Below are 27,877 nucleotides of genomic sequence, written 5' to 3' on the forward strand. Positions count from 1 at the left end.
TTCTGCTGACCTAGGGGAAAATAAAGATCAAAAAATTTGCCCAGTCTAGTGGAAGAGGCCCTGGGCCGGGAGCTACATCTGGATCCAGTCTCGCCCTCCCATGGCCGTGACCCACCAGCGGCTTAATGTCCCGGCCAGAGATGGGAATCCTTCCGTACCCTCGGAAAAAGGCACGAGTCCCTCTCCCTCATCATCCCACCCACCAGGTTTCTTTGTTTCCCATTCAATGAACTTTCGATGTAAAGTGCCAGGGAGATCGCCGGATCCGTCCAGGCGGCATTCCCAAGACGTCTCCCGAGTAGCAGCTTCCCACGCCCCGCACAGCACGCGGAGCCGCGGCGGACCCCGTCTGTGCGCGGAGGCCCCGCCCATCTCTGCCCCAGTCCCCGCCCACCTGCGCCGCGGCCTGCTATTGGTGGCCCAGCGCGTCAGTCGGCCCCCGGGCTCCTGGGGCGGGAACGCGGACCGACGTCCCCACCCCGAGCCTCCTGAGCCTGCCAGCCGCGGGGAAGGGATCCCCGGCGCCAGCGGGCGGCCACGGCGTCTGACTGACCGACGGGGGAGGCTCCGCGCCCGTCCGCAGAGCGCGGCCGGCATGGCGGCGCGGAGAAGCGCCCCGGGGGCGCGGGCGCGGGAACGAGAGGGTCCTCGCGCCCCCGCCGCAGGTGGGCCCCGGGCAGGCGAACGGGCGGGGCGGGGCGGGGCGGGCAGGAGCGGGCGGGGGCCGGCGGTCAGCCTGGGGCTCTCTCTCCTCCGCTGGCCGTCGGCGCTGAGGGTGGGGAGGTCCGGGAGAGCCCCAGGGCAAGGGGGGGACGGGCTGCACCCCCAAACACCCCCGGCAGGGTTTGCGCTGCAGTCGGGGACAGGGGTCGCATCGCACCTGAATAGGAACTATGCCCGCGGGAGGCAGAGCTGTTTGGGTCGTGGCTGTGAGCTACCTGCCGAGGCGGGGAGGACAGGCTCCTGGGAGGGGGGAGCCCGTCTTGCGGACTGGTACGGGGTGGGGGGGCACAGGCAGACGCTGGGGGGGGGTCGGGCCCTGTCTCCGAGGAGCGGCAGTGTCCCCTTCTCAGTGTCCCCTCTGAGAACTTGGTTGTTGTCTGGGGAGTTGCGGGAGGGGGGGGGGAAGTTGATGGGTTTCGCGCTTTGCTGGTGGAGGATGTGGCCCACACCTTCGCAGCAGTCAAGACTTGCTGAACAACAGAGAAAACTGGCTTTTGAACAAAAATGTCACCAAGCACAGAATGGTACAGTCGCGCCCTCAAGTATGGGCGCTGAGGTGGGGGCGCCCCCCCCCCCCCCCGTGTCGGGGCGTCTCTGCTTTCTGCGTTCGTAGCTGGGGTAGAGGTGAAGGCCCTTTTCCTTCCCTGTCTTCAGCCGGCAGTCCCAGCTCCGAGCAGGAAGATGAACAGAGGAAGATGAACGTAGCAGCTTCTCAGTGTTGAGCACATTCCCGTTGCGTGTTGTCTGGTGGCCACCACCGCAGGGGTGTGAGCCTACTGGTGAAGTTGGGGAGCGTTCTTCCTGTTCACAAACACAGAGTTGGGGCTCGAGGTACTGCAGCATTTATGGGAAGTTGGCAGGTGCCAGGACTGCTTATTAATTGGGGTTCTCCGTCCCAGCAGGAACTTTTGATTCACACCTGAGCTGTTGGGTGTGGTGGAAACAGTGCCGCTCTGGGAGCCAGGACATGAGTTCTAGACCTCATTCTGCCCAGAACCCTGTGCCTAGAAGCCACAGCCACTCTGGGCTTCCATGTCCTCAGAGGATGAGGATGTTGGGGTAGCTGATCCATAAGGCCCCTCCCAGTCTAGAATTCTATGATTGACTTACTCTCAAAAGTTTGGAAAATGAACTCATTTTCAACCTTTCTGCACCTTGAATTATTATAGAATTAGCCAAATATTTCCTGTGGGTGTATTCGTTTGAACTTTTTATGATGTGATTTTTCCCCTCTCTCCTTGCCTTATTTTGGGAGGGAAAGCAAAGCTGGAAATGGAGTAGGCCTCAGCAGAAGAAAGCTGGTTTGGGAGGCAGAAAGATGCCTACTCTGGGCTTACCCTCACGGCCAGGAATTTTTCATTCCAATGCATCAAGTTCAAGGTGTGCCAGCACTGTGAGCCCAGAGAATTCTTTCCTCAGCTCCAGCCTATGGGGACTGCAGTTGGTGTGCAGCAGTGGAAAAATGTAATTCAAGGATTGGGTTATGGAAAACTTTTTTTTTTTCCCTCCAAAACATAACCCATAACCTCTGAGGACTTAGGAGCATAGTTTCCCTTCTTTAGGGGTGGTGTTTGGGGGCAGGGGTGAATTTTAAGTCAGTTGCCAAAGGTAGGATGGGGGCAAGTTATTTTTACCTACCCCTCTTTTGGAAAGGGAGAGACCCAGGTTCACTTCTGAGATAATAGCAAGTGCTAAGAAGTCACACTGGACAATAAAAACCAAATGGACAGCAGTCAGAGGAAGCCCATAGAGAGTGGTAGGGATGGAAAGAATTTTCTGGTAGCCATTTTTATTCTTTGTGAAGTGTTTGGATATTGAGAATCATGAACTAAACATCTGCACACCATATGATGGGAAAGACACTGTCAGAATTGGAATATCAGACAGGGAAGTGGCACCCAAGTTGATTTGGTGCAATGCCCTGAGGCCCCAGGGCTGAGGAGGAAAGAGGAAGCAGAGGAGACCCGCCCACTGGAGGAGCAGCTCAAAATCTTCAGCATACCTTTGGCAGCCGGGCGCTTGAGGAGGGGATGTGTACCCCACGTTTTTCCGGGCCCGTCTTGCCTCTTTCCAGCCCCTGGGTCATTAACTGTCAAGATTAGTTCAGACATTGTTGTGGTTCTTCACCAGAAAGACTGCAAGTTTGCAGCCGTGTCCTCAGGAGTGGCAGGACCCCAGGGTGGTGCCCAGGGGCTAGCCAGGGGTGGCAGGAATGCCCAGTGTGGAACGGGGGACCCAGCAGCCAGGTCCCCTCCCCCCAGCTACACATAGAGCAGCTCTGCTTTTGCCATTTATTTCCCCCTCTGCTTCTGTTCTTGTTTTATATGCTGTTCTGAGTAAGATTTTGTTTGGGGGAAAGAGAGTCAAATGCTAAACGCAAAGTTTAGAAATCATGGTCATGGCCAGTGTTTTTGAATTTTGCTGTTGTCTTTATTTCGTGGAAATGGCTTAGAACTGTGCCTGGCCCACAGTAAGCACTCATCATCATCATCACCATCTTCATCGTCATCATCTTCATCATTTCCTTACACCATGAGGTCGTGGTTATTTTTATCCCTATTTTATTGCTACCAAGTCACATACAACTGGTACAAGATTTCCCACTTCCCACGTAGACTTTCCTACTAATTAAAAGATGCGTTCCTCAGTATCATGGAATACATTATTCCAAAGCCGTTCAAGGATAACTTTATGTACCAAGCAGATGTTTCTATCCACCGAATGCGGCCTTTGCCCCATTCCCCTGGGCAATCCTAGGTACCACACTGGGTGGACAGGTGAATTTACCTGGTGAGCACTTCTGTGTTTAAAGGGAGAGCGGGCAAATCCGAACAGCTAAGGATCAGGCAGCTGGTCCATGGCAAGAAGAGTGATGAGGATTGTGGGGCTCATACATTCCCTCCTCAGCACGGACTTCAAAGGGGTGCTACCAACTGTGATCTTATTCTAGAACCAGTGCCTTCAAAGACTCTGCTCTCCAGGACCTGAACCATGGGCGGAGGGGTTACTGGCGGTGGTCAGTGGGTGCCAAGGAGGAGAGGAGTGAGTAGCCAAGGTTCTTTGTGTGCTAGTTGTAACCTTAAAGAGAACTATTTTCCATCTTTAAAAGATAGTTTGAGGGCTTAGGAACAAAAACAAACAAGCAAAACCCCAATGCTGCGATTAAACACACACACAACGGAATGTTTAAAACCAAATGGTCCGTAGTTGGTATTTTTCGCCAGCCTGTTTGCCCCACTTTGATACTTCTGCATTTCTGTGAGATGGATTCGATGCCAAATAAAATGTAAGTTTGGTAGCAGGTGCTCTAGCTGAGTAGAAATCCTCGATTGGCAGTTATGAACTTGAACATGACCTTTCACCTGACTTTCTAGCATGGGTGGGCGCTGTCTCCGGTGCCTGTAACACCACTGTTGTCCTTGCCATGGAAAACGGTGGGCATTCGAGTTCTCTTCGTGGTGTTGGCCACGGAGACACAGCCCATGGAGAGTCTTAGGTAATCTTTACCACCACTCCGACTCTCTGAATGGTTACGGAATTTGCTCAAAGTTTCCAGCTAGTAAGTGGTGGCTAGGGTTCAAACCTGGCAGCGTGGCTCCACCCAAAACCCATTCTTTACCATCCACCTCTTCTGTCTCCTGAAACACGGTTCAGGATTATACCTGCGAGCACTCGAGTCTCCCGGTTCCCTCCCCACGTCTCAGCTCTTCTCAATTAAAGTTGGGTTATCATTTTAATACCCTGTTGTTGCTCTGCGGAACTCACAGGTCTGGGGGACAGAAGTGAGATTATGAAAAAGTCTTCATGATCGAGCTAAAGCGTCCTACATACGTGGTGGCATCTTTGTAGCTATGACAGCCCCCTGCATCAGCTTGAGAGGAGTGAGTGAGTTACTGGGCTGTGTATTTGACCTTTTTCTTCTGTCCGCTTGAAATCTCTGGTAAATGTGCGGTCACTTAAAACAGTCTGCTCCCAGAATCGAGGTTGCTTACACATTTATTGATTTGTAATTAACTTAATGGAAGAACAGATCGCAATAAATCAACAGAGGAAAGGTTTTGTTTATGCGCTCATTTTGCCAGTAATCTTTTGTTCCGGTCATACCCCATTTTACTACTTTCTTATTTCATTGGAGCCAGAAGAGACAGGTGGCATCATGTTTAAAATGAGAGGATGATAAAATGCTTATGTTCCTTTCTAGGAGACTAAGGACTGTTGTCTGGTAGTACTGTTGCTGGGATTCTCAAGTAATAAACAAAAACCTCAGAAACCATAGCATGTAAAACGCCATGCTCCATGGATCTCTGAATTAAGAATTTCATAGTTAGCCTTTTGTTGTTGATTTAACCAGGTATCGATGACTTTGAGTCTATGTGGGATTGTTGGATGGTAGATATATAGTAATTTATTTTTTTTAAAGATTTTATTTATTTATTCGACAGAGATAGAGACAGCCAGCGAGAGAGGGAACATAAGCAGGGGGAGTGGGAGAGGAAGAAGCAGGCTCATAGCGGAGGAGCCTGATGTGGGGCTCGATCCCATAACGCCGGGATCACGCCCTGAGCCGAAGGCAGACGCCTAACCGCTGTGCCACCCAGGCGCCCCGATATATAGTAATTTAAAGTACCGTATTAGCTTGCCTGGTAGTTGGCTTTTATGAATATTAGGGTTAGTCTTCTAGCAGAGGAAAAAGTAATGTAATTGGAAGTTGGTTCCTCGAAAGACTTCCTTCCCTCCGGTTCAGAAAGAAGTGGGATCTGATTCCACATCAAGGGTTAACCGTCGAAAAGAGAGAAGCACACTGCCCTCTCTTGTTCCTGATACAGCCGACATGAGCTCCCTGCTCTCTCCAGGCTTGGGATAGCCCCAGTGGGTACAGTGGGTACACGGAGGTGGGCGGGGGAGCCGGTGGTGGGAGCTCATCAGGCAGTGGTCTTTGAACAACTTGTGTCTCTCCTCTAAGTCAGGGCTGAGAGTTCTCGGAGCCTTTAGTCCCCCAGATTTAGAAGTGAACTGAATTCCTTCTTGCCTGGTAAAGAGAGAATTGTTTTCTAGGTCTTAAGATAACACCTGGTACATCGTGGCCGTATTTGTGGACCTGTGACAGGAAGACCTCACCTTTCCCGTGAGGTCTCTAGAGTGACCAGAAAAGTGAGTGCTCAGTGTCTCCCAAGTTGTGTGTCCCAGGTCATTAGGACAGGTCGAAATGCCTTGGAGGAAGCAGGACAGCTGACAGGAAAGGGAAGTGGAGGAGGTGGCAAGCCCGTGCTGGCGTGGGCTGCGGATAATCAGTTGCCATCTAGATCTAGAGGGCTGGATGTACTGACGCCCGCAGACAGATCAGCTCTGTGGCATTTTAAAAATGAACTTGGAGTTCAGTTTGTAGCTAAGGATGAAGTTGGGCACTTACCCTGAAAAGCAATTGTAGCCAATGGTATTATTAATGTAGCACTTCTGGGTCCCTCAGCTTTGCACCTGAATCAGTATAAGACTTGGGCATATCCATTCCTTCCGCCGCAGTCTGAAGTAGAGAGAAGTCACTTGAACCGAGAGACAGTTTATGAAATCAGTGTTATCCATGGTGTTTCCCTCTGTTTTGGTCTCTAAATATTTGCTGAACCCACTTTTGTTAAACTCAGCTGACTGTTAGGATAGGGGACTTGTACAGCCAAGACTGTTGACCTGTGCTGTCTTGTTCTTCGTGTGTTAATATTCCAGTGTATTCTCCCATTTACGCCTCATTGATTGATTCAATCAAAATGTGGAGCCTGGGGCACCTGGGTGGCTCAGTCGGTGAAGCGTCTGCCTTCGGCTCAGGTCATGATCCCAGGGTCCGGGGATCGAGTCCCACATCAGGCTCCTTGCTCAGCGGGGAGCCTGCTTCTCCCTCTGCCTCTGCCTGCTGCTCCCCCCTGCTTGTGCTTTCTCTCTCTGTCTGTCAAATAAATAAGAAAATCTTTTAAAAAATAAAAAAATAAAATAAACAAAATGTGGAGCCTATAACCTCTGAATGTGGAAGCCTATAACCTCTCCTTCTCCCTCCCTCCCAGGCTCCTCTTCCACCGTCCCTTTTTTAAAAAAATTCTTGCTGTTTTTAGAAACTGGTCGCCTCCATGGAAGCCCTGCTGTGAGAGATCTATAGGAGCGAGAGTGGACTTCTGAGGGTAGGAGTCCTTGCTGGCACTTGTCACAGTCTCACGTAACTGCTGTGTGTGTTCAGGGCATCTTTCCTGTGGTGCAAGTTGTGGGTAACGTTTTAAGTATAGTTGAACTTCAGTTGTTTCACAACTATGTAAAATCCTGTGCCTTGTGCCCCAGTGTGACCACTCCTCCAACACAGCTCAGAAACCAGTTACCATAAAGAGGCCTTTGGTGGAAGAAGGGAACTGGCAGTTGATGGCCTGGCCTCCTTATGTCTGTTCATGGGGGAGGAAGCTGAGGTCCCGAGTCGCTCAGCTCTCTAGGACCAGACTGTGGGTTCCTGATTCCCCGGTGCTGGCTCATTCCTCTACCTTGAAGCCATGCCACTAGGTGACCACTTCACATTCTCACGTCCTGCTTTGTATGTACATGAGTGTCATTAAGGGAAGAGAAAACACTGGTGGCTCACTGTTTCTGGCATAGGTGTGGTGTTCCAAGTCAGGAGGGACCACCAAGATAGAGGCTCTTAGTTAGGATTCGGTATGGCGGAATACCAGAACAACCCCATATAAGTGAATCAAGTTTATTTCTCTCATGTTCCAGCTCAAAGGTGGTTCTCCAGGGCGGGAACGGGCTCCATGGTGTCAGGCGCCCAGCTGCTTCCACTTCACGTCCACCATGCATGGCTTGCATGACTCGCTACCTCGTGGTCCACGATGGCTGCCGGACATCAGTTAGCACATTCACATTCCAGCTAGGAGGGAGGAAGAAGGACAGGAAAGACACCCCTCTCAACAGAGCCCTCTGAACATTTCACATAATGCTGCATAGTCAGAATTCACTCGTGCAGCTACACCCAGCCCGTAGGGAGGATGGGACGTAGCCTTTGTTCAAGTAGCCCTGTATCCAGCTAAAAGTCGGGACTCTCTCTCTGGAAGAAGAGAGAACGGATACCGAGGGAAGCTGGCGGTGTCGGTCATGGAGACACATGGCCTGGATCCTGATTACATGGATTCATTTTACTGATTCGACAAATATTTATTAACCGTGTACTATGTGCCTAGGTACCAAGAAAGCAGAGCGAAAACAGACACAATCCCAGTCCTTAAGACGTTTACCTACACAGGAAGACGGACACTGATCAAACACAAACACGGTTGTGTAAACTGTGCTAAGTGCTGTGAAGGGAAGGGACACTGTGTGCCGAGCGAGTAACGGGGACTTGAGCAAGCCTGGGGGGTGGTGGGAATGGGTCAGAGGCTTTGCCCCAGGAAGTGACATTGGAGCTGACGCTGGGGACTGAGGAGAGTGAAGGGTGTTACAGGCCGCAGAAAGAGCTCAGGCGAAGAAGGCAGGCTGGAGGCCGGCGTGGGCGCTCAGGGAGGAACTGACAGCCAGTCCTCTTGAGCAAGAGCCAGCGGGGAGAGAAGAGGGAAGAATTAGGGTCAGACCCCGTGGGGCTCTGTTGGGAGGGTGACCGCCGTCGGCCTGTCTGGCACGAGATTGTCCCAGGACATGGAACTTTTAGTGCTAAAATTGGAGAGCCCCAGGCAAGCCAGGATGTGTTGGTCACCCTTGCTGGAGGCCACAGTCATAGTTGGAGTCCTTTAATACGAATTTCAGCCAAGTCCCTTTTTAGATAGACGTAGCCCTCAGCCACGGAAACACAGCTGGCTGGTAAGCATAGCCCCTCCTGTTGGCCGAAGGGGAAAGAGGCACAAAATGGGCAGCGCTCCCTGTGGTTGGATTGCGTGACCGGAGAGACTTTGGCTGGCATGATTTCTCCTGAGAGGAATTTCAGAAATTAATTGGCCTGTGATAATGTATTATTTAGGATGACAAACCAGCCGAGGACAGAGGAAGCCCGTACTCCGCGGTGGCATGTCTCAGCGCAGCCAATACCTTGGAATCACCTGGGAACTTCACCAGTAAATCCAAAAAGGCACAGGTGGACCCAGGGCACGGGAGATCGACTCCATCCCAGGGCCCCTCAAGTCTGGGCATGCATGTGGGTGGCTGGGGATCTTGCAGAACACAGACGCTGCTTCCATGGGCCCCGTGGATCTGTATTCCCAAGTGCCCGGGTGGTAGTGATGTTGCCGGTCCAGAGACCTCGAGTACAGCGTCTGCAGTGTTTGACGAGTGGGTTTGGAAGCCACTGGTTTCTTTTCCTGGAGAGCAGAGCGAAAAGACCATGTAGAGGTGCACGGGTCGGTGAGAGGAGAGAGGGACTCGGGCAGCACAGGGAGGCTCCGCTTTGTGCCACCAGCAGGGATGGGCTTCTTTTGACTTCTCAGTTGGTTCCTAGGAGTTGTGGGTTATATGATGCGTCTGGTCCCTGGTTCCAGAAGAACCGGCTCTCCGTGGCTTCTGGCTACGATGGGGCAATAGGAAGGTGATGCCCCATTACCTTTCTCACACCTTGTTTCGAGACCTTTTCCAGTTCACTACACTGGCTGCTAGGATTCGGGTCTTTCCTACAAGTAAGAAAACCAGGGGTGCCTGGGTGGCTCAGTTGGTTAAGCACCTGCCTTCGGCTCAGGTCATGATCCCAGGGCCCTGGGATCGAGTTCCGCATCAGGCTCCTCACTCAGTAGGGAGCCTGCTTCTCCCACTCTATCTGCCTGCTGCTCGCCCTGCTTGTGTGCTCTCTCTGTCAGATAAATAAATTAAATCTTAAAAAAAAAAAAACAGAAATTAGAAGAAGAAAAGCCAGAAAGATTTTTAAATAGGAGATGACACACCCACTGAATATAAAAAGGCAATAAAAAAACAAAACAAAAAAACTGAAACAAAGAAAAAACACCACCGGCTACAGAGTGGAAAATGGTTTGGGGAAGGGAAGCCAATTAGGATTAGTAACCATTAGCGACAGAGCCCAAATGGGTCTGATTAATGGAAAAATCACCGCAGGGCAGAAATGCGGAGTGGCTCGTCTGAGTGTACCTTTAGTTCTCTCTTGGTCATATTTCATAAATGACTTGTAGTGGGAGGTGGAAGACAGGCTTAATCTTTAAAGGTCTAAGAGTTGAGAGTGTGCCTCAAAGCCCTGGCCGGTGAGGCAGTGAACCAGATCCAGGAGCACGAAGTTTAGCGGGGATACCTGTCAGCTCCTGGATCTCAAGCACAGAGACTGTACACGTGATGAACCCCTTGCTTCCCTTCCCAGGTTCTGAACAACCTGAAAGGTAGCCACGGGAGTCAGAGAATTTTATTTTTATTTATTTTTATTTTTATTTTTAAAAAGACATATTTATTTGAGAGAGTACAAGCAGAAGGGGCAGAGGGAGAGGGAGAGAGAATCGCAAGCAGACACCACACCCAGCACAGAGCCCCACATGGGGTTCTAGCTCACCACCCCGAGACCACCACCCGAGCTGAAATCAAGAGTCGAGCATCCAACTGCACCACCCAGGGGCCCCAGAGGCAGAGACTTTTTAAATGTCAGCCGATAAAACCCGCATGTCCTAGTCGTGCGGCCGGATGGGCTTGCTGAGCAATGCCCGAGCTGAGCTCACCCCTAAAAGGTCAGGCCCAAGGGCACCTCTCTGCCAGCAAGGAGGAGGGGCCACGCTGAGCGGGTTATTTCAAACCTGCCATCAGACCAGCCGCTTTCCCTCGGGAAGGAGTCAAGTGAGAGAGGGCTGGGGCCAAGGCCTGAGCCAGGTCTTCAGGAAAGCCCTTCCAGCTGGAAATCTGAGAAGGGTGGAATGAAAGCGCCGATCCCTGTCTCTCCCTTCAGACACTGGGGAGACATACTCCAGCAACAGGTCTAAAGGGCTTTAAGTTGATGGCAGGCGAGTTGATGGCTTTTTCTTTTGCAGCTATACAATACTAACGAATACAATCTCAGGCTGAAGGCATCCTTTGAGTGAATCGTCTAGAACAGGGTTTGGCAAAGCACTCTGGATCTGGAGCCACTCAGTTTTTAGATGGCCGGCCACCTAAGAATGGTTTTGACATTTTTTTAATGGTTAGGGGCAAGAAAATCAAAAGAATACCATTTCCTAACATGTGGAACTTACATGAAATTCGGACCTCAGTGTTCGTAAGTAAGTTTTCTCGGAACACAGCCCAGCTGTGTGCTATCTAATGGCAGCTTTTTGTCAGGGCCAATTTGAGAACTTGGGACAGAGACCAGCTGGCTGGGAAGCCTACCATACTTACTCTCGGACCCTATACAGAAAGCTTGCTGACCCCTGACCAAGAATGAAGGAGCGGTCGTGTGTTTGCATTGGCTCCTGGGTGGGTCACGCTCAGGGCATGGTGTTCTGTCCTGGGGCCTCACTGCAAGTGTGGAGTGGGTTCAGAGAAGGGTGACCCCGACAATGAAGAGACCCCTGCCCCCAGCCTGTGTCATATGAGGACAGGTTGAGACAATGGGAATGTTCAACTGAGAGGAGAAGCAGGCGCGCGGTGGAAATGATGGCTGCCTTTTACGTCCGTGCCTGTCGATTGTTTCGAATTCTTGGAAGAGAATTGTTTCAGGAAGGCAGCTTTGAGGTTGATTCAAAGGGCACTGACCTTGAGTCCGCATGTGTTGGTTCAAGTTCAGACTTCTCCTCGCGTTCTCTGGGCTTTAGGTTCTTCTCCCCAGAGATGAAGGGGGCAGGCGACCGCCCATCCCGTGCCCAGGTCCACAGTGAGTTAGGGTTCAGCTTTTCCCTCCGAGGTGTTTTCCGGCCGGCAGGGGGCACGCTCATGGAGACCCCTCAGGGACCCGCGGCTGGGCTGGAGTGCAGAGGGAGCTCTGGGGGGGGGGGGGGTCGCCCCGCGGAGGGGCTGGCGTGCATCGGAATTTAGAGAACAAGTGGAACTCCAGCCCCTTCACCCAAAGCATTCTGTGATTCCGTGAAAGACGCGAAAGCTGTCGTGTAGAAGGGCAGTCCCACATGTTCCTCAGGACTCCAGGCGACACCCTTCCAGGCGGTGGCTGCACATCCAGCCACGCGGGCCTCCCGCTCAGGAGCTTTCCCTGATCTTCGGGTAACATCGGCATCTCTACCAGGATCTAAAGGCCTGCTGCTCTGAGCCTGGCCGGCCTTCCCTTGCCTTGTGGACTCCGTCTGTCCCCTGGGTCTCCACTGTGCCACATGCTGGCGGAGGTCAGGTACCGATGTTACCTCTGCGGCTGCAGCCATGTTTCTTTGGATCGTGGCCTTGGTGGGTCCCCAAACACAGGAGCAGGGGCCAGCCTTGTGTTCGTAATGGCAGCATCAGCTCTTGGCCCAGGGCTCGGCCCATAGGAAGAGCTTACTCTGTATTCATAGACTAATGATAGACTCGGATCAATAAGGAGAGAAGTGTTCCAGAAAAGAAAATGGTCTCCCACACATGGGAGTGAGTCCCCACCCCTAGAGGTGGCGGGGAGGTTGCAGTGAGGACTCAGCCAGGGAGTTTCCATTTGCCCAGTGGCTCGGCCTTACAAGCACCCATTCGTGGCTTGGGTGTAATTTCATTCTAACCCTCTGTTATCCCTGTTGGTCTTCTCCGTCGGGGAGACGTGTTGGGATCCTCGAAGCTAAGTGCTTTGGCTGAGGTCCTGCAGCTAGACTGTAGCAAAGTCAAGACAGAGCCCTGGGCTTGTTCCGCTGAGTCACTGGTCTCTCCCAGGCCAGGGAGCCTGGCTGGCTGGCTCAGGGGACCCTGGAGTGCTGAGATTTCCTAGAGAAGGCGTTCCAGCTTGCTAGGACATGGCAGCCTATGCCCCCCGCAGCTCTTGTGTTTTTAGAGTTGGGGGGTTTTAAATTCCCCTACCCATGATCAGAAAATTACACTTATCTCTTAAAGTGATGGGTTGCAGTTGATACCCCTAAACTTGTGCCCAGTAACTGAAACAAATCTCTGAGCTATGACATTATTAAACACACGTGTGCACGCACAATCCTGTCAGTGTCTGGCCAGGGGCAGTTTCGTGCTGTCCTTGCTGACACTCAGTTGAGCAGGAGCCTTGGGTATGGCAGGCCCCGCCCTGCGGGGACGGTGCTAGCAGCCTGAGTGGGTTGCCTGACAGGGTTTCAGCTGCATGTCTTACTGGTCATGACTTTCGAGGTAAAAACCTTTCACTTGGTGGCTCTCTCGCTCAGTGAGCCTGGTCTTGCACTTTTGGCTTATAGCTCTTGACTCAGCAGATGGCTGTCCTTTCTTCATGGGGCAGAAGTAACGCCTGACATACAAAAGCATACAAAGACTCTTGACCTCACATTTCAAAGATTGGTAAGGAGGACTTTTTCCCCCTATTTCCTCCAGAGCTGCTATAAAAACAGGTAACCTGTGAATTTTCAAGGACCACGACCATTTAAATCCAGTCCTTTATGCTGCCATGCTGACTTTTCTCTAGTCGTCTCCCTGGCGCTCCGCATGACTTAGAAACCTCGATGGCCTCTTGGGGTTTGTTCTGTTTGTCATTCTGCCTGCATACTGTTTATTTCATTTGTTTAGACTAACGTGCATTATTTTGCCTGATTCTCGAGCCTCTGAGTTCCTCAGAACTAAGCTCTGAGAGAGGCGACCCCCTGGGGGATGGAGGTCTGCCTGCCCCGCGGCTGGCTCAGAGGGCCTCATGTTATTCTTTTTTTTTTTTTTTTAAGATTTTATTCATTTATTTGAGAGCGAGAGTGAGCATGAATGGGGTGGGGTGAGGGGAAGAAGCAGAGGGAGAGGGAGAAGCAAGCTCCCCGCTGAGCAGGGAGCCGGCCATGGGGCTCGATCCCAGGACCCTGGGATCATGACCTGAGCCAAAGGCAGATGCTTCACTGACTGAGCCACCCAGGCACCTGGGCTTTGTGACATTCTGTGTCCCTGCAGAGAGACCCCCCCCAACACACACACACCAGGGTGTGCTGAGCCCGGGGGGTGCCGGGTATGGCACTGTGGGCCTGGACAAGCCGACCAGTAGCCTTCCCTGACAGGAGGGCATCCCAATATCCACGAGCTCCTTGAGGACAGAGCAGATGTCTTTCCACTTCACTTCCTGCCAGCCCGGCGCCCAGCCCAGGGTGGGGAGAAGAGTATAGTCGAGGAGGGCCTGGCAGGAGCAAGGCAGGCCTTCCCAGACCCTTCTGTGTCCACTGTGCCATTTGGCTTCTGATCGCACCTCTCTGCAGCATTCCCTGCCCTTGCTGAGAATAACCCGAAAGCCACATTCACTTTTTCGAAGGGGGCAGTGTTCCAGGACTCAGCTCAGAAAAGTGTGAAAAGTTTACTAACACCTCTGACATGTCTATGTCCCTCGCTTGGTCAGAGCCGCCCCTAGCCCTTCTCTCCTCTGGCCACAGAGAGTGTGCAGCTGTCCCGGGACCTTTCCCACGGGTCCCTCTGCTTCCTGATCAGTCATCAGTCTCTCTCGAGCACTCTCTCTCCCAGCTCCTGCTGATGAACCGTAACACGGGATGGACGCAGGTGGAAGAGCTGTTGTAGTCGTTACATTGAATTTAGTATCTTTTACCTTCCATTTTAGTAAGATGAATTTAATGCATATGTTTCTTCACTCCCTCTGCTCTCAGACATCTCAATCAAATTGCCTTTTACATCTCTGGCCTAATGTCCCCCCCCCCAGATCAGGAGCCCCTGATCTGCTTCAGGAGAAAGTCGTCAGCCAGACGCAGCTGGCAGTGTAGACCTGTGAAGGGGCCACAGGCCGCTGTACCGGGAGTAAGATTGGGAGAAAGTAGAGGCAGGAAGGGATGGGCCGTCTGGGCCCGGGACAGCCCTGGAAGGTTTGGGGGCGAAGGAGGCACTGAGGAGTTTCCATGAGAAGGAGCCCAGGGCTCCCGGGGAGGCCTGCCATGTGCATAATCACTCTGTTTCCGGCTCTGCAGCGTCTTTTGGTTTTGTTTTCAGGGTTTTTTTTTTTCTTTTTGGTTTCCTGTTTGAATGTTTGAATTATTTCAGCTTTGGTACATTGTAGAGAATGGAAAAAATTCTAAGTAGAATTTTACCACAAAAAAGTGGCTCTTTTTTTTCAGTTCTAGTCGTGGTCGCATCTGCCATATATAGTTTGAGTGCTGCTGATGAGATCTGACTTTCAGATCACCGCCTTGTTGCCTCCGGGGGGCCCGGTGCCCTTCCTCCAGCACCTGAGCCACTTAAGTTCGAGTTCTCCCGGCTGTGTGGGTTGGGGTCTCCCGCATGTCTTCGTGCTGTGAGACCTAGTTAATCCACTTTCCAGTAGGGCAGAAGTGCACGGTGGCCTCGTTTCAGCCACCACCCAAGTGGCCCATTCCAAAAGTACTAACACGAAGTTTTGTTTTTTCTCTCTTGACCAACATGGACAAAGACCAGATCCATTATTCTGGCAGGGCTTCTGTTCTCTGCCCCTCCTTGTGGCCCTCACTTCCTGGAGATGCTTTGTTGCCAAAACCTGCCCCCCGACCCCCCACTCCCATGTTTCTTGTCCTCATCCTTGACCCTCTGTGTATTGTGCTGAATGACCGAATCCCTGGCGGCAGGGCCGGCTCTCTTTTCCTGCTGCTTTTCGGGGTCAGCGTCACCCCAGCCCAGGTCCTCTTGGACAGAGGAGGGGAGGCTAGGTGGATCAGTGCTGAATTCTCCCTGGTGGGCTAGCAGATGGGGGACCCCAGTGAAGGTCCTGACGTGGGAAATTTTATCCCCTCTCTGCTGTATTTGGGGAAATGAGATTTGACCCATGAAATGTGCAAGTGGTGGTGATGCTAGTATCCCGCAAAGCCCCTCATTCGTGGTGTTCTCATCTCTGGCTGTTGTTTCTGGGTTGCAGTCCAGTTAGTGACACATGCCAGGGGCAGTGGATTTTAAGGCTCTTTTTAAAGAGTCTTGATTCCACTTGCTGTCGCAGAGCTGAAGATCGATTCTGGCATAATTCACAGGCAGGAGAGCCAAGGGATCAGGCCTGCTGCCCCGGCTCCACACGGCCCTGGCTTTGAATCCCAGCTTTTCCGCTTACGTAGTCAATCTTTCTCTCCTGCGCAGCTTCCTCGTCCGCAAAATAAGGGTGGCTGGACTAACAGCAATAAAAATAATAATGAACATGGACCTGGGGACTCAGGGTTTGCCAGAGGGACTGGAAGGACCGTAAGGGCCAGCGTGAGGTCAGCAGTCCCTGGGTGCCAGGCCCTGTTGCGTACTGTTGCCCTCCCCAGGCTGAGCAGCAGAAGCTTAGGGAGGTGAAGTCACCAGGGCATGAGCAGGCCTGGGCTGGGGCCAGGGCGGAGAGCACCTGCAGGAGCATGAGGGAATTCCTGTGAAGCACGTACGCGGCTCTGGCCTACGGCAAAACTCCACCTGTAGCTATTTTAATGATCACCCAAGCCATACATTATGCTGCTAAAACACGGCACTTCGTCTCCTTGGATGAAGAGGCCCCGCTCCTCATATTATCGTATCTGGAATGAACACCTCAGGACTGTCTATGAGCTGCAGCCACTCCCATGGGACTTCTGGGGTCCCGCCCCCAGGTTGCTCCCTGGCGCTCACACCAGCCCCCATGATTATGCTCCCTGGCCCTTCTTGCTTTAAGTCACCAGACCAAAAACTGCCAGTTAGGCAGAGCGAGGCCGGCAGTTTAAGCTTGTATTCTAGGTTTGCATGAGAAAGGCGAACTGAGCCCTCACGTGTTTTGTTTTTTCTGATAAGTTGATCATATCTCCCTTTCTTGGGTTGGAGGTGGGGTTTATTTCAGGACAAAAACAGCAGGCCAGGGAAGTGTGTTGTACGTGTGTAGGGGGGAGTCAGGGGAGCCGTAATCTGTAGGTTTTCCTGTGGAGGCCCTGGTCAGCTGCCGGAGAGGCCTCACACTCAGGAGAAGGCCCTGCTTTAGGGGGTCTCAAATCTAGGGCCCCAAGGGGCCTGGCAGGAACTCAAAGGATGCCCGGGGTTGGCTAGAGTCTGTGACAAATGCGAGCAGCGTGCCCCATGGAGGAGGCAGCAGCCAGACCCCACCTCAGTGACTTCAAGCCCTCCAAGTCCGCAAAGAAATGAGCACCAGCCGGCGGGAAATAGCCGATGCTTTACAAGGCTCTTCCTGGAAGAAGAAATGTGCGTGTGTTCCTACAGAGATGCAGACTAGAGCGAGATCCCAGCCAGGACCCAGGGCCGGGGTTCAGGGAGACGCGGGCACTGGGACATGTGATGGGGGTGTTAATGGGCCGTTTGTTTTGGAAGGCACTTTGGCATCTCTGTCAAAACTGAAAATGTACACACTCCTTGACCCAGACTTTCCTCTTCTTGAAATTATCCTGAAAGCTACCATGAGTCCACAAGGACTGCTGGAGGATAACGTCTGTCCCGGCAATGTTTTCAAGAGTGAGAAATGGAAAACAATCCAAATGGTTTATCAGTGAGGCAGTGACTGTGTGCACATATGATAGTCTATCTTTATACCAAAATATTATGCATTCTTTAAAACGAAGGTAGATCTACGTGTAGTGATATGACAAGATGTCTGCTTTGTATGAAGAGAAAAAACAAGCGGTAAAATCATGTGTAATATTCCATTTTTCTCGAAAATGTTTATAAATACATTAAAAGAAATTCTGTATCACCTAGACAAAATTCTAGTTCGTGCTGAGTTTAAGGATTTACTAAGAGTATTTGCATATGTCAAAATTTTCACAGTTGGGAAATCACTCTGAATTAATAAAAATCTAAATTATAGATGTAAAGGCAGTATAGCTTTACTTTTTAAACAACTCCCGGAAGGTTTTACTCAATATCTGGGCAGGAGTTACTATATAATGGACAGCTAATGAACTGTTTTAAACAGATGAGTACTTGTTTTTGAAAATGCCTTTTTAAGTCATTGTAAGTATGTCTATTCTTATTTACTAGTAACTTGATTTCTTTTTTCTTTTTTGGTAAATTTATTTCTTTATTTGCTGGTAAATTCTTTCCTTATGAGAGTTTAAATGTGTATCAAATATCCATATAATCAAAAATGCTAAAATTGGGGCGCCTGGCTGGCTCAGGCAGTGGAGCACGTGGCTCTTGAACCCCATGCTGGGTGTGGAGCCAACTTTGGGGAAAAAAATGCTACAATTATAGATCCGCGATTGCTGAGGCTTTTTACTACAGTTAATCGCTGGAATTTTACTAAACCTTGTGCCAGGGAGGGAACAATTTCACAACGAGCCCCGGGAGGTTTGGCCACGATTCGGAGTTCTCTTCCTCATTTGTACTTCAGCATTTTACATGCTCAAGCATCAGACGGTTGGGAATGTGCTGCACATAGTAAAATACTGTAAGTACACAGTCGGAGCTCTCTGGCCTGTCCCTTTTCCCTGGTCCCGTCAGGAATGGGCATGTGTGCCATACGAGGCACACCTGTCCCCACCTCGCTGCTCTACTAAGGGGTCCACTTCCTGGAAGGGACATCCAGCCTGCCGTTTGGGTCACTGGTGTGTGCGAAGGTGATGCCAACTGTTATGGCCCATAAAGGTTTAAGAATGTCCAAGTGGGCGGAAGCGCCTGGCGGTGGCATCGAGCAGAATTCGTGGAACCGTTCTTGGATTCAGCAGATGGCACAACACCATGCACAGTGCGCTGCGCTGGCTCTGAAATAATTTCATTCCGTCTTGCCCCAGGGAGGTCTGCGTTTTTCCCACTATTACGGCCAAGACAATTCAGGGAGAGAAGTTAGGTTTCCCACGGTCACCCAGCCAGGGTATAAGAGGGGCCGGTTTTGAACAGGTGCGAGGGATTCTGAAACTGATACTCTGTGGTTATTCCTTGTCAGTTCTGTGGAACAAAGATATTCTTACATAGAATGTTGGTTATAGGAGAACCGGGGGTTTCTTTAACTTTCAGATTGAATTTTTGAATGCTTTAAAAACTGTTTATGTAATCAAGGATTCCTGGGTGGCTCAGTCAGTTAAGCGTCTGTCTTCGGCCCCACTCATGATCACAGGGTCCTGGGATCGAGTCCCCGCATCGGGCTCCTTGCTCAGTGGGGAGCCTGCTTCTCCCTCTGCTTGTGCTCTCTCTCTTCCTGACAAATAAATGAATTCAATCTTTAAAAAAATAAATAATAAAAACTGTTTATGTCATCAGTGATAGACACTTTACAGGTAAAATTAGCCAATATATTTTCCCCCTTAAACAAAGCAGACTTGTGTAATTGTGCTGTGCCTTTTTTTTTTTTATTCTTAATTTCTTGTAGGAAGTGACCAAGTTCACTCCTGGATGCTAGTCACCAGCCAAGCATTAGGTACCGCGTGGAGAATAGCAAAGGGGTCAGTGATGCTGGCAGCTTCGTGTCTGGTGGCCTCCCTCTGCTACTTCAGGAGGATGCACTGCGATTTAGGGCACTGGCTGAAATGGTAGGTGGTCGGATCAGCTTCCAGCTTGACACATAGACCCTTGCTGTTCAAAGAAGATTTTTGATATTATTGTTCTCTTTATCTTTTAGGTGGATTGGATATCTGCAGAGAAAATTCAAAAGTAAATATTTTCCTATGTTTTCTTATTTCCAAGGTGCAGAGAGGTTTCAAGAAGGGTGAGGAAAGGGCGAATTAACTACTTTTTCTATTTGATTTGGTCCAGGGAACCTCAGCGTGGAGGCAGAGGTCGATCTGCTCAGTTACTGCGCGAGGGAGTGGAAAGGAGAGACGCCACGTGCCAAGCTGATGAGGAAGGTGCGTCTGTTGATACAGGTCACGACGATGCAGAATGCGTGTGTAAAAATCAGGAAACAAACATTCCGCTGTGCCCTATGAAGCCCAGAGATCAGCTAACACCAGATGGGCCACAAGGAACAATTGTGGCTCTCATGATAGAGCCAGAAAGCTGCCACACAGTGGCTTCGGGCTGTCACCTAGAGCGAGGGCCTTTGAGGACCTGGGCGAGGACGTAAATTAGGCTATAGTTTCAGGAAATCTGAGGATGGCGCTCTTTTCAGCTCCTTCTGCCGGGCCTGTGGCCCATCTCCACATGCAGGGGAGACTTCTGTCCTTGCAGGGATTAGGCACCTGGATGTAAAATATGTTGAGGATTTGTAGAATTGCCCATTGGATCAGTCGTGGTAGATACTCCCAGCGGTGCTAACAACCTTGTCAGCAGCAAGAAAGTTTCATTTCAAGTACTTTTTAGCATGGTCTTAAATGTATATAGTTTTGTTTTTTTTCACTGTGGTCAAGCTGTAGCCATCCTCTCCCCTAAATGGCATTCCCCAGCCCTGGGCTTCTAGGAATTTATCAACTGAAAGAGAAGGACATGGACTCAGTACACACAGGGGTCACTGAAATGACATGTGGTCGCATTCCAAATTTAGAATTGTATTCGTTTCTGTTGTCCTCTTTATTTGGGAGTCACGCCTCACTGACAGTACAGTGAATTCATTTTGTTTATTCTCTTATCCAGAGGAGCTGAAAACCAACTTCTTCTTTTTGTGCGGACAGGCTTACGAGGAGCTCTTTTGGCGGCATCACATTAAATGCGTCCGACAAGTAAAGAGAGATAACTATGATGCTCTGAGGTCAGTGCTCTTTCAGATATTCAGCCAGGGCCTCTCCTTTCCATCCTGGATGAAAGAGAAAGACATCGTTAAGGTATGTCTGCACACTGGAAACGTGGGGGAATGGCGGGTCGACAAGCATTGCAGTGCACATGGCCGGTTCCGTGGGCCACTCTGTGCGTCCTGAGATTGAAGGAGCCTTCAAAGGCCGTACATACCCCATCCATCTCAGAGAGGCCATCATACTTGGTCTTGTTTGTTTTTAATGTCACTATCGTTTCTCAAGAAGGACATTTGTCCTTCATAAGCAAGGTGTGGTCTACTCAAATTCACTTTTTCACTCTACACTTAGTTGAGTTTTGACCAACACATAGAGTGCTCCAGAGATTCCCCCCTATTCCTTTGTAGTCAACCCTTTGCTCACCCCTGCCCAGGGCCACCATTGATAGGTCTTATGTCCCTATCGTTTTGCCTTTCCCAGAATGTCCTCTAAATGGAACTATCCAGCATGTAGCCTTTTGAATCTGACTTCTTTCACTTAGCAAAATGCATTGCCATTCATTCGTGTTCTGTGAATTTGTAGTTCATTCCTTTTTATTTTTGAGTGGTATTCCTTGACATGAGTACGATGCAGTTTATCTGTTCATCACTTGAAGGACATCTGGATTATTTTCAGTGTTTGACAACTATGAATAAAGCTGTTATAAATATTTCCATACAGGATTTTATCCCTTTGGGCAAATGCCTGGGAATGAGATTGTTGGGTCATGTAGGGGTAGGTCTAAGTTCATAAGAACCTGCCATCCGTTTTCCGGTGTGGCTCTGCCATTTTGCATTTCCACCAGTAATGTGTAAGAATTCCAGTTGTTCCACAGACTGATTCCACCTCAGATTGATCTGAGGCTATTTTTAGCCATTCTTTTTTTTTAAAAGATTTTATTTATTTATTTGACAGAGATAGAGACAGCCAGAGAGAGGGGGAACATAAGTAGGGGGAGTGAGAGAGGAAGAAGCAGGCTCATAGCAGAGGAGCCTGATGTGGGGCTCGATCCCATAACGCCGGGATCACGCCCTGACCCGAAGGCAGACGCTTAACCACTGTGCCACCCAGGCGCCCCTATTTTTAGCCATTCTGATAGATGTGCACTGGTATCACTGTGCTTTTAGTTGGCATTACCCTAGTGTGGAAGGATGAGTGTCTTTCCATGTGCTTATTTGCCATCCATATTATCTTCTTAGAGAAGTGTCTGTTCAAGTCTTTTGCCCATTTTTATTTTTTTTATTTTTTATTTTAAAATTGTCTTTATTTTTATTTTATTTTATTATTGACTGAATTTTGAGCGTTCTTTATATATTCTGAGTACAAGTGCTTATCAGATATGTAATTTGCAAATATTTTCTCCCAGTCTATGCCTTGTTTTTTTTTTTTTTCATTTTAAGAGTGTAAGGTAGTACATTCTTTTTTTCTTCCTTTTTTTTTTTTTTTTTTTTTAAGGCAGACCATTCTCGATGAACAACCTGAATTTTTATTTTGAATGTAGGATGTTTAATCTAGGATGTACATTTAAGGATGGAGGGGCAAGGAAATATAAATTATATGCATATACATAGCTATACATGGCCTATTTCATTGCCATTTTTTAAATGACACTTGTTTTTATTAGTTTCATTTTATCTAGCAAGTACTTGTCAAGTGTGCATGGTGTGCTAGGCCTGCTGCTACTTGCTGAGGACAGAGAATACAACCAAGCCTCTGGGCTCCCCAAGCTCAGCAGGGCGGGAAAATGGATTAGATCCCTTCACTAGATCAGAGTCTTATGTATTCTGTAATCTTATTTAATCCTGACAAGGGTCCTGTAAGGTAGATAGTATTGTCCTGATCTATGATGGAGGATGAGGCTAGGAGGGTAAATAACGTGCACTGGCTGAGCAGTCTCACAGCTGGTAAGTGACAGAGCGAGGGCTGGACCCCGGAGTGCCTCATTCTTTTTTTTTTTTTTTTAAGATTTTATTTATTTATTCGACAGAGATAGAGACAGCGCGAGAGAGGGAACACAAGCAGAGGGAGTGGGAGAGGAAGAAGCAGGCTCACAGCGGAAGAGCCTGATGTGGGGCTCGATCCCATAACGCCGGGATCACGCCCTGAGCCGAAGGCAGATGCCCAACCGCTGTGCCACCCAGGCGCCCCACGGAGTGCCTCATTCTAAAGGCCACGTGCTCCCTGCTGTACTATGGGATTCTAGCATTGTTTGGGTAAAAATAGTTTCTAAAGGGATATGTCCAGGCTGTTTGGGAAGTGTTTTATGCAAAAGGATTGTTTCCATAGACCTAATCTTCATGTAGGTTTTCATCAGTTGTAAAATAATAAATTAAGAATCTGATCCGAATCCACAAATGTAAAAGAAGGAACTATATGCTTTTATTTAATTGTGTTACCATGTTTTTAAGTGGAGATTGCTACGTGAGATAAGATCATGCTCTGTAACATATTCGACATCGTGTGTCGTAAATGTTGAGGTACTAATCGTGGTTGGCATCTACTTCCTTTTCAAGCTTCCTGAAAAACTGCTCTTTTCACAAGGTTGTAATTGGATCCAGCAATACAGTTTTGGTCCGGAGAAGTATACAGGTTCCAATGTGTTTGGAAAATTACGTAAATGTGTGGAATTATTGAAAACACAGGTGAGTGCTTGGGAGAAGAAGAGACTAGGAATGAAAGTTCACACTAGGAATGACAGTGACTCTTCTCTGTCAGGCCTGTCACCCGATGCCACATAAGGAGGACACGTGGCCAGGAGCTTTTCCTCTAGGAACTGACGATTGGCTTTCCTGTTCTTCTCTCCCCTTCCAAGTAATGAACGCGTAGCACTGTCATATGTGACAGTTAGGCCCGTTATGGGTTAAGGAGGCTTTTGTGGGCTGGCTGGGAAACTTTAGCAATCACGTACCTGTTTCCTCTTGAAAGATGGGGTGCAAGGTCCAGACAGGGCACTCAGAAATGCACTTCTGGGATGTACCCTATTAATACCTTGGGGACAGCACAGGTGCTATAATTTCAACTAAGAGTTTATCCTGCCTTTGAATAGACACACATTTTGGATTGTTGAAATGAATCCTCCCTGGTAAATACCATAACATTTCTGTGCTGTAGTTTCCTGAGCTGTAAAACTGGTATGTAAATAGTGTGTCCCCTGTACAGTTATTGTGAGGATTCAGTGAGTTAAGTTAATTAAATGCTCTGATCTGTGCTTGGCACATGGTGAGTGGTAAAGAATACTAGTTCGTACTGTTTGTCTCTGGAATATCTTCTGTGTGACCCAACTCTCTTAAGCTGTCTTAGGAAACTCACTTGGTTGGTATTTTACCTAGTTGGTGGTGCTTTTTTGAAAAATGTTTCAATTAAACTAGTTTGTTATTATAAAAGTAATATGTTCCCCTCTGTTAATCTTTGGTTTATTTTCATAAGTACTTTAAAAATTATGACATGTTGTAGGAATTCACCTTTCCCCTGTAAGTTTCCCTTTAACCTCTATATTTTCAGTGGACTGAATTTAGTGGAATTAAAGATTATCACAAGAGAGGAAGTATGTGCAACATCCTTTTTTCTGATGTTCTTCTGGAATATAAACTCTATGAAGCTTTAAAGTTTATCATGCTATATCAAGTCACTGAAGTTTATGAACAAATGAAGACTAACAAGGTCATCCCCAGTCTTTTTCAACTCCTCTTTTCCCGGGAAACATCATCTGACCCTTTAAGCTTCATGATGAACCACCTGAATTCTGTGGGCGACACGTGTGGACTGGAGCAGGTAATGGGGGCAGAAGAAGCCTGTGTGTTTGATTCAGGACAATTCGGGCAGTCCTTGAACACACAGGCGTTTGGAGTTTACTTTCAGCGGTGGTAAACCCACTGCACAGAGGTGGTGGGTTGATATTATTGACCCTTAAATAGAAGGAAAAGAAGAGTCATAAACCTCACTGCTCTGTGCTGTTTGCTGCGTGTCTTCCAGCCCTGCGGCCAGAGAGCCCCAGTGCGGGAAGCCTTTCTGACCTGTCATTCTGCTTCTCAGATGGTGGCAGGTTCTCCCACAACAGAGTTGAACCAGGAGGAAGTCCTGTTGGAAAATGAGATGAAGTTTAGGAAGGCACTTGGTTACTTACTAAAGATAAATAGACATTATTGAAAAATCTTCGGGGTGCCTGGCAGGCTCGGTTGGAAGAGCATGCAACTCTCGATCTCAGGGTCGTGAGAGATCGGGTGTAAAGATTACTAAAAATGATAAATGAACTTTAACTAAAAAAAATTATTGAAAAATTTTAAATCCAGGGGCACCCGAGTAGCTCAGTCAATTAAGCGGCTGACTCTTGATATCCGCTCAGGTCATGATGTCACGGTTGTGAGATCGAGCCCCGCAGCGGGCTCCACACTCAGCCCGGAGTCTGCTTGTCCCTCTTTCCCTGCTCTTCTCTCCCTGCTCATGTATGCTCTGTCTCTCAAATAAATAAATGAATAAAATCTTAAAAAAAAGAAAAATTTTAAATCCAGAGAATACTTTTTGATCCCCATAGTAAAGAGGTTTTTTGTTTTTTTTTTAAGATTTTATTTATTTATTTGACAGAGAGAGACAGCCAGCAAGAGAGGGAAAACAAGCAGAGGGAGTAGGAGAGGAAGAAGCAGGCTCATAGCGGAGGAGCCTGATGCGGGGCTTGATCCCAGAACGCCGGGATCACGCCCTGAGCCGAAGGCAGACGCTTAACCGCTGTGCCACCCAGGCGCCCCAGTAGTAAAGAGGTTTTGTTGTGCTTTGCTCTCTTAGGCAATGCACAAAATTACCTGGCATTTTTATAAAAATTGATATAAAACTAGTTGGAAAACAGCGTGACTTTTTATTCTGAGCATTCCTTTATTTTTTATTAGTCATTTTTTTTTTCTTCCCCAAACAGCTTTTCCCTGTAATTTTTTCGTGTTGGTCTACAAAGATGTTCCTCTGCCTTCCCTTCCCTTCCACGTCGTGGGCATTTGTTCACGACTGTGGCCCTCAGTGGCTCATGCGTGGGTCTGTAAATATGCACGTTACTCCATTAGCTGCAGGAGAACACGCTCCCTCCTCAAGTGGGGGACAGGGAGTTGGAAATGTGTGTTTGTGACCTCTTTTTTCATCTTTTCTCCAGATCGATATGTTTATTCTTGGACACTCCCTTGAAATAAAGATTAAAGTGTTCAGACTGTTCAAGTTTAACTCCAGAGACTTCGAGGTCTGCTACCCAGACTTGCCGCCCAGGGAGTGGCCAGAGATCTCTCTGCTGACGGAGAATGACCGCCACTACCACGTTCCCGTCTTTTAAGTCTGGGATGGACAGGGCACCAGCTCTCGCCAATGACAGTGGTCACACTTTCAAGGAAAGTCCAGCTGGAAAACCAGAACTAGCGTTGCAGCCACTGAAAGGTTGGGGACCTTCTTCTCTAGAACTGCAGGGCCACCGGACACAGGGGTGCACGGATGGTGTTCCTTTGTTTTCCAGCAATTTCCTCCAAATCAACCTCACTAATATATTTGTGGGTTGGTGGTTTGACCTTGTTCGTATGGGCTGAGGTCATTTCACATGCAGCAGTCCTTTCAGGGCACACGGACGATAAATTTGGACAGTAAATTTGGACAGTACAACAGGAAAAAATCGAGAGGAAAAGAGGAAAAGGACTAACCAGGCAAGAATTTGTCTCTAACCTTGATGTTCTTGTTGGGAACCTTGTCTCTGATTTGGGATCTTCATAAGCATGGCCTTACTTTAGAAGCATTACCTTCCCCGGAATCTTTATGGTATATTGATTTTCTAGAACCACTTGATTAACTGTAAAATCGTGTGTGTGTGTACACACACATATACACATGTGTATACATTGTATAGTTTTATATATACATACGTGAACACATACACACAAAGAATCACTACTTTGTAATGTTGTACAATTTGTTTTATATCGCTTTACATCTTTTTGTTACTATTGCACCTGGCCGGTCCAATCTGCTTTATATGGATAAAAAAGGTTAATTCTGTAGATTAAGGCAACTGAATGACAGTTATTGAACTATTCCAAAACATTAAACTGTGGTGTATGTATTTAACATGTATATTTAATGGAGCTAGAATCATGCTGCCCCCACCCCGCACCGTGTCTATGTCCTAATCTCCGGAACCTGTGACTATGTTGGGTTAAACGGCAAGAAGAAGGTTGCGGGTGGAATTAAGGTACTAATCTGACCTGGAAATGGGGAGGTTACTCGGGTCCTCCAGGTGCGCCCAATGTAATCCCGAGGGTCCTTATAAGGGGTTGAGGGAATTGGAAGAAGTCAGGGCCAGGGGAAAATATGAAATACAGAACAGAGAGAGACGCAACATTTCTGGCTTTGAAGATGGAAGAAGGAGCCATGACCCAAGGAATGGAGGTGGCCTCTGAAAGCCAGAAAAGGCAAGAGAACAGAGTCTTCCCTAGAGCCTCCAGATTTTAGCCCCATGCGACCCGTGTCAGATCTCCAGCCTGCAGAGCTGTAAGATAATGCATTTATGTGGTTTAAGGCACTAGGTTTCTCGTAGTGTGTTAGAGCAACAATTGACAACAAATATATTCAAGCTAACTAATTTTTGGTCATCTTTATTTTGGAAATACTTTTCTCGTTTATTTTGTTAATCTTTATTTTGAAGGTACTTTGCTCGTCTGTTTTGAATTTCAATAAATACAAAATAACTTTTAAAATCTTGACCAATGATACACTACTTCAAAGGTACAAATCCATTCCAAGAGGGACTTAACATTTTTGATGCTAACGTTTTCTCCCATTTCCATACTGCTTCCACTGTTACGTAAAATATGGGATATTAAATGCTGTGGTATATGAAAATAACATCCAGATTCTTTTGTACTGAGGATAATCAGTATGTCCGATGGTACGTTGTACTGTGCCTGCTATCATTTCATTTTCTGGTTAAAGAGTTGGAAAGCAATCAGCTCAGACCAAGGGGCTGTGTGTTACCTTTATGGCCACACGAAACAGGAGTTCCTAATTGATCTTTATAGCGCATTCCTGCTTGGAAGCGTCTATGATTTCGCATAACTCCTGTTATTTCATTGACCCTTTTGAAAGTTATCCCCATGATCCATTACTGGGACCAAGAAAAAGTGAACTCCACCCTCTGTGTTCACCAGCAGACACGATGACTGCAGCAGGCCTCTGTGAGATTCATGGAATGTCTGTTCTAGACTTAGGCTTCCAATCGAGCTGTCCAGGCATCTCACTGGCATTTGTACGTTACCACTCACCTTGCATGTCCTTACCCAATGTAACGATTTCCACATCAGTCCAGGATTGAAAGGAAGAGCTTTTCCCCAGGGATGGGCAGCCTACAGCTCTGTGACATATTAATCAATGATGTTTATCCATAACCTTGTGTTGGGGGGAGCGGGGCAGGGCAGGATGGGGTGAGATCAGATTGTGAGAAAAGGACATTTTGATACAAGGAAAGTAAAAAGTAAAGACCTCTAAATAGTTGCTGTGTTTTGGGAAGGCACCCAAACAAGATTTTTAAG

The 27,877-nt window shown here is 48.5% G+C and overlaps 1 protein-coding gene across 1 annotated transcript; it reads left to right on the top strand.

Annotated features, from left to right (window-relative positions):
* The first annotated feature begins 473 nt into the window (after positions 1–473).
* On the top strand, positions 474–27,046 carry OTULINL (OTU deubiquitinase with linear linkage specificity like). Its single transcript, XM_026506709.4, has 8 exons — positions 474–665; positions 18,998–19,157; positions 19,247–19,278; positions 19,381–19,472; positions 20,235–20,384; positions 22,844–22,972; positions 23,832–24,101; positions 25,465–27,046. The coding sequence occupies exons 1-8, from the start codon at positions 596–598 to the stop codon at positions 25,636–25,638; spliced, it is 1,077 nt and encodes a 358-aa protein (XP_026362494.2). The 5' UTR covers positions 474–595; the 3' UTR covers positions 25,639–27,046.
* The last annotated feature ends 831 nt before the right edge of the window (positions 27,047–27,877 follow it).

The sequence above is a fragment of the Ursus arctos genome, unplaced genomic scaffold (genome assembly GCF_023065955.2).
Source record: "Ursus arctos isolate Adak ecotype North America unplaced genomic scaffold, UrsArc2.0 scaffold_15, whole genome shotgun sequence".
Taxonomy (NCBI): Eukaryota; Metazoa; Chordata; class Mammalia; order Carnivora; family Ursidae; genus Ursus; species Ursus arctos.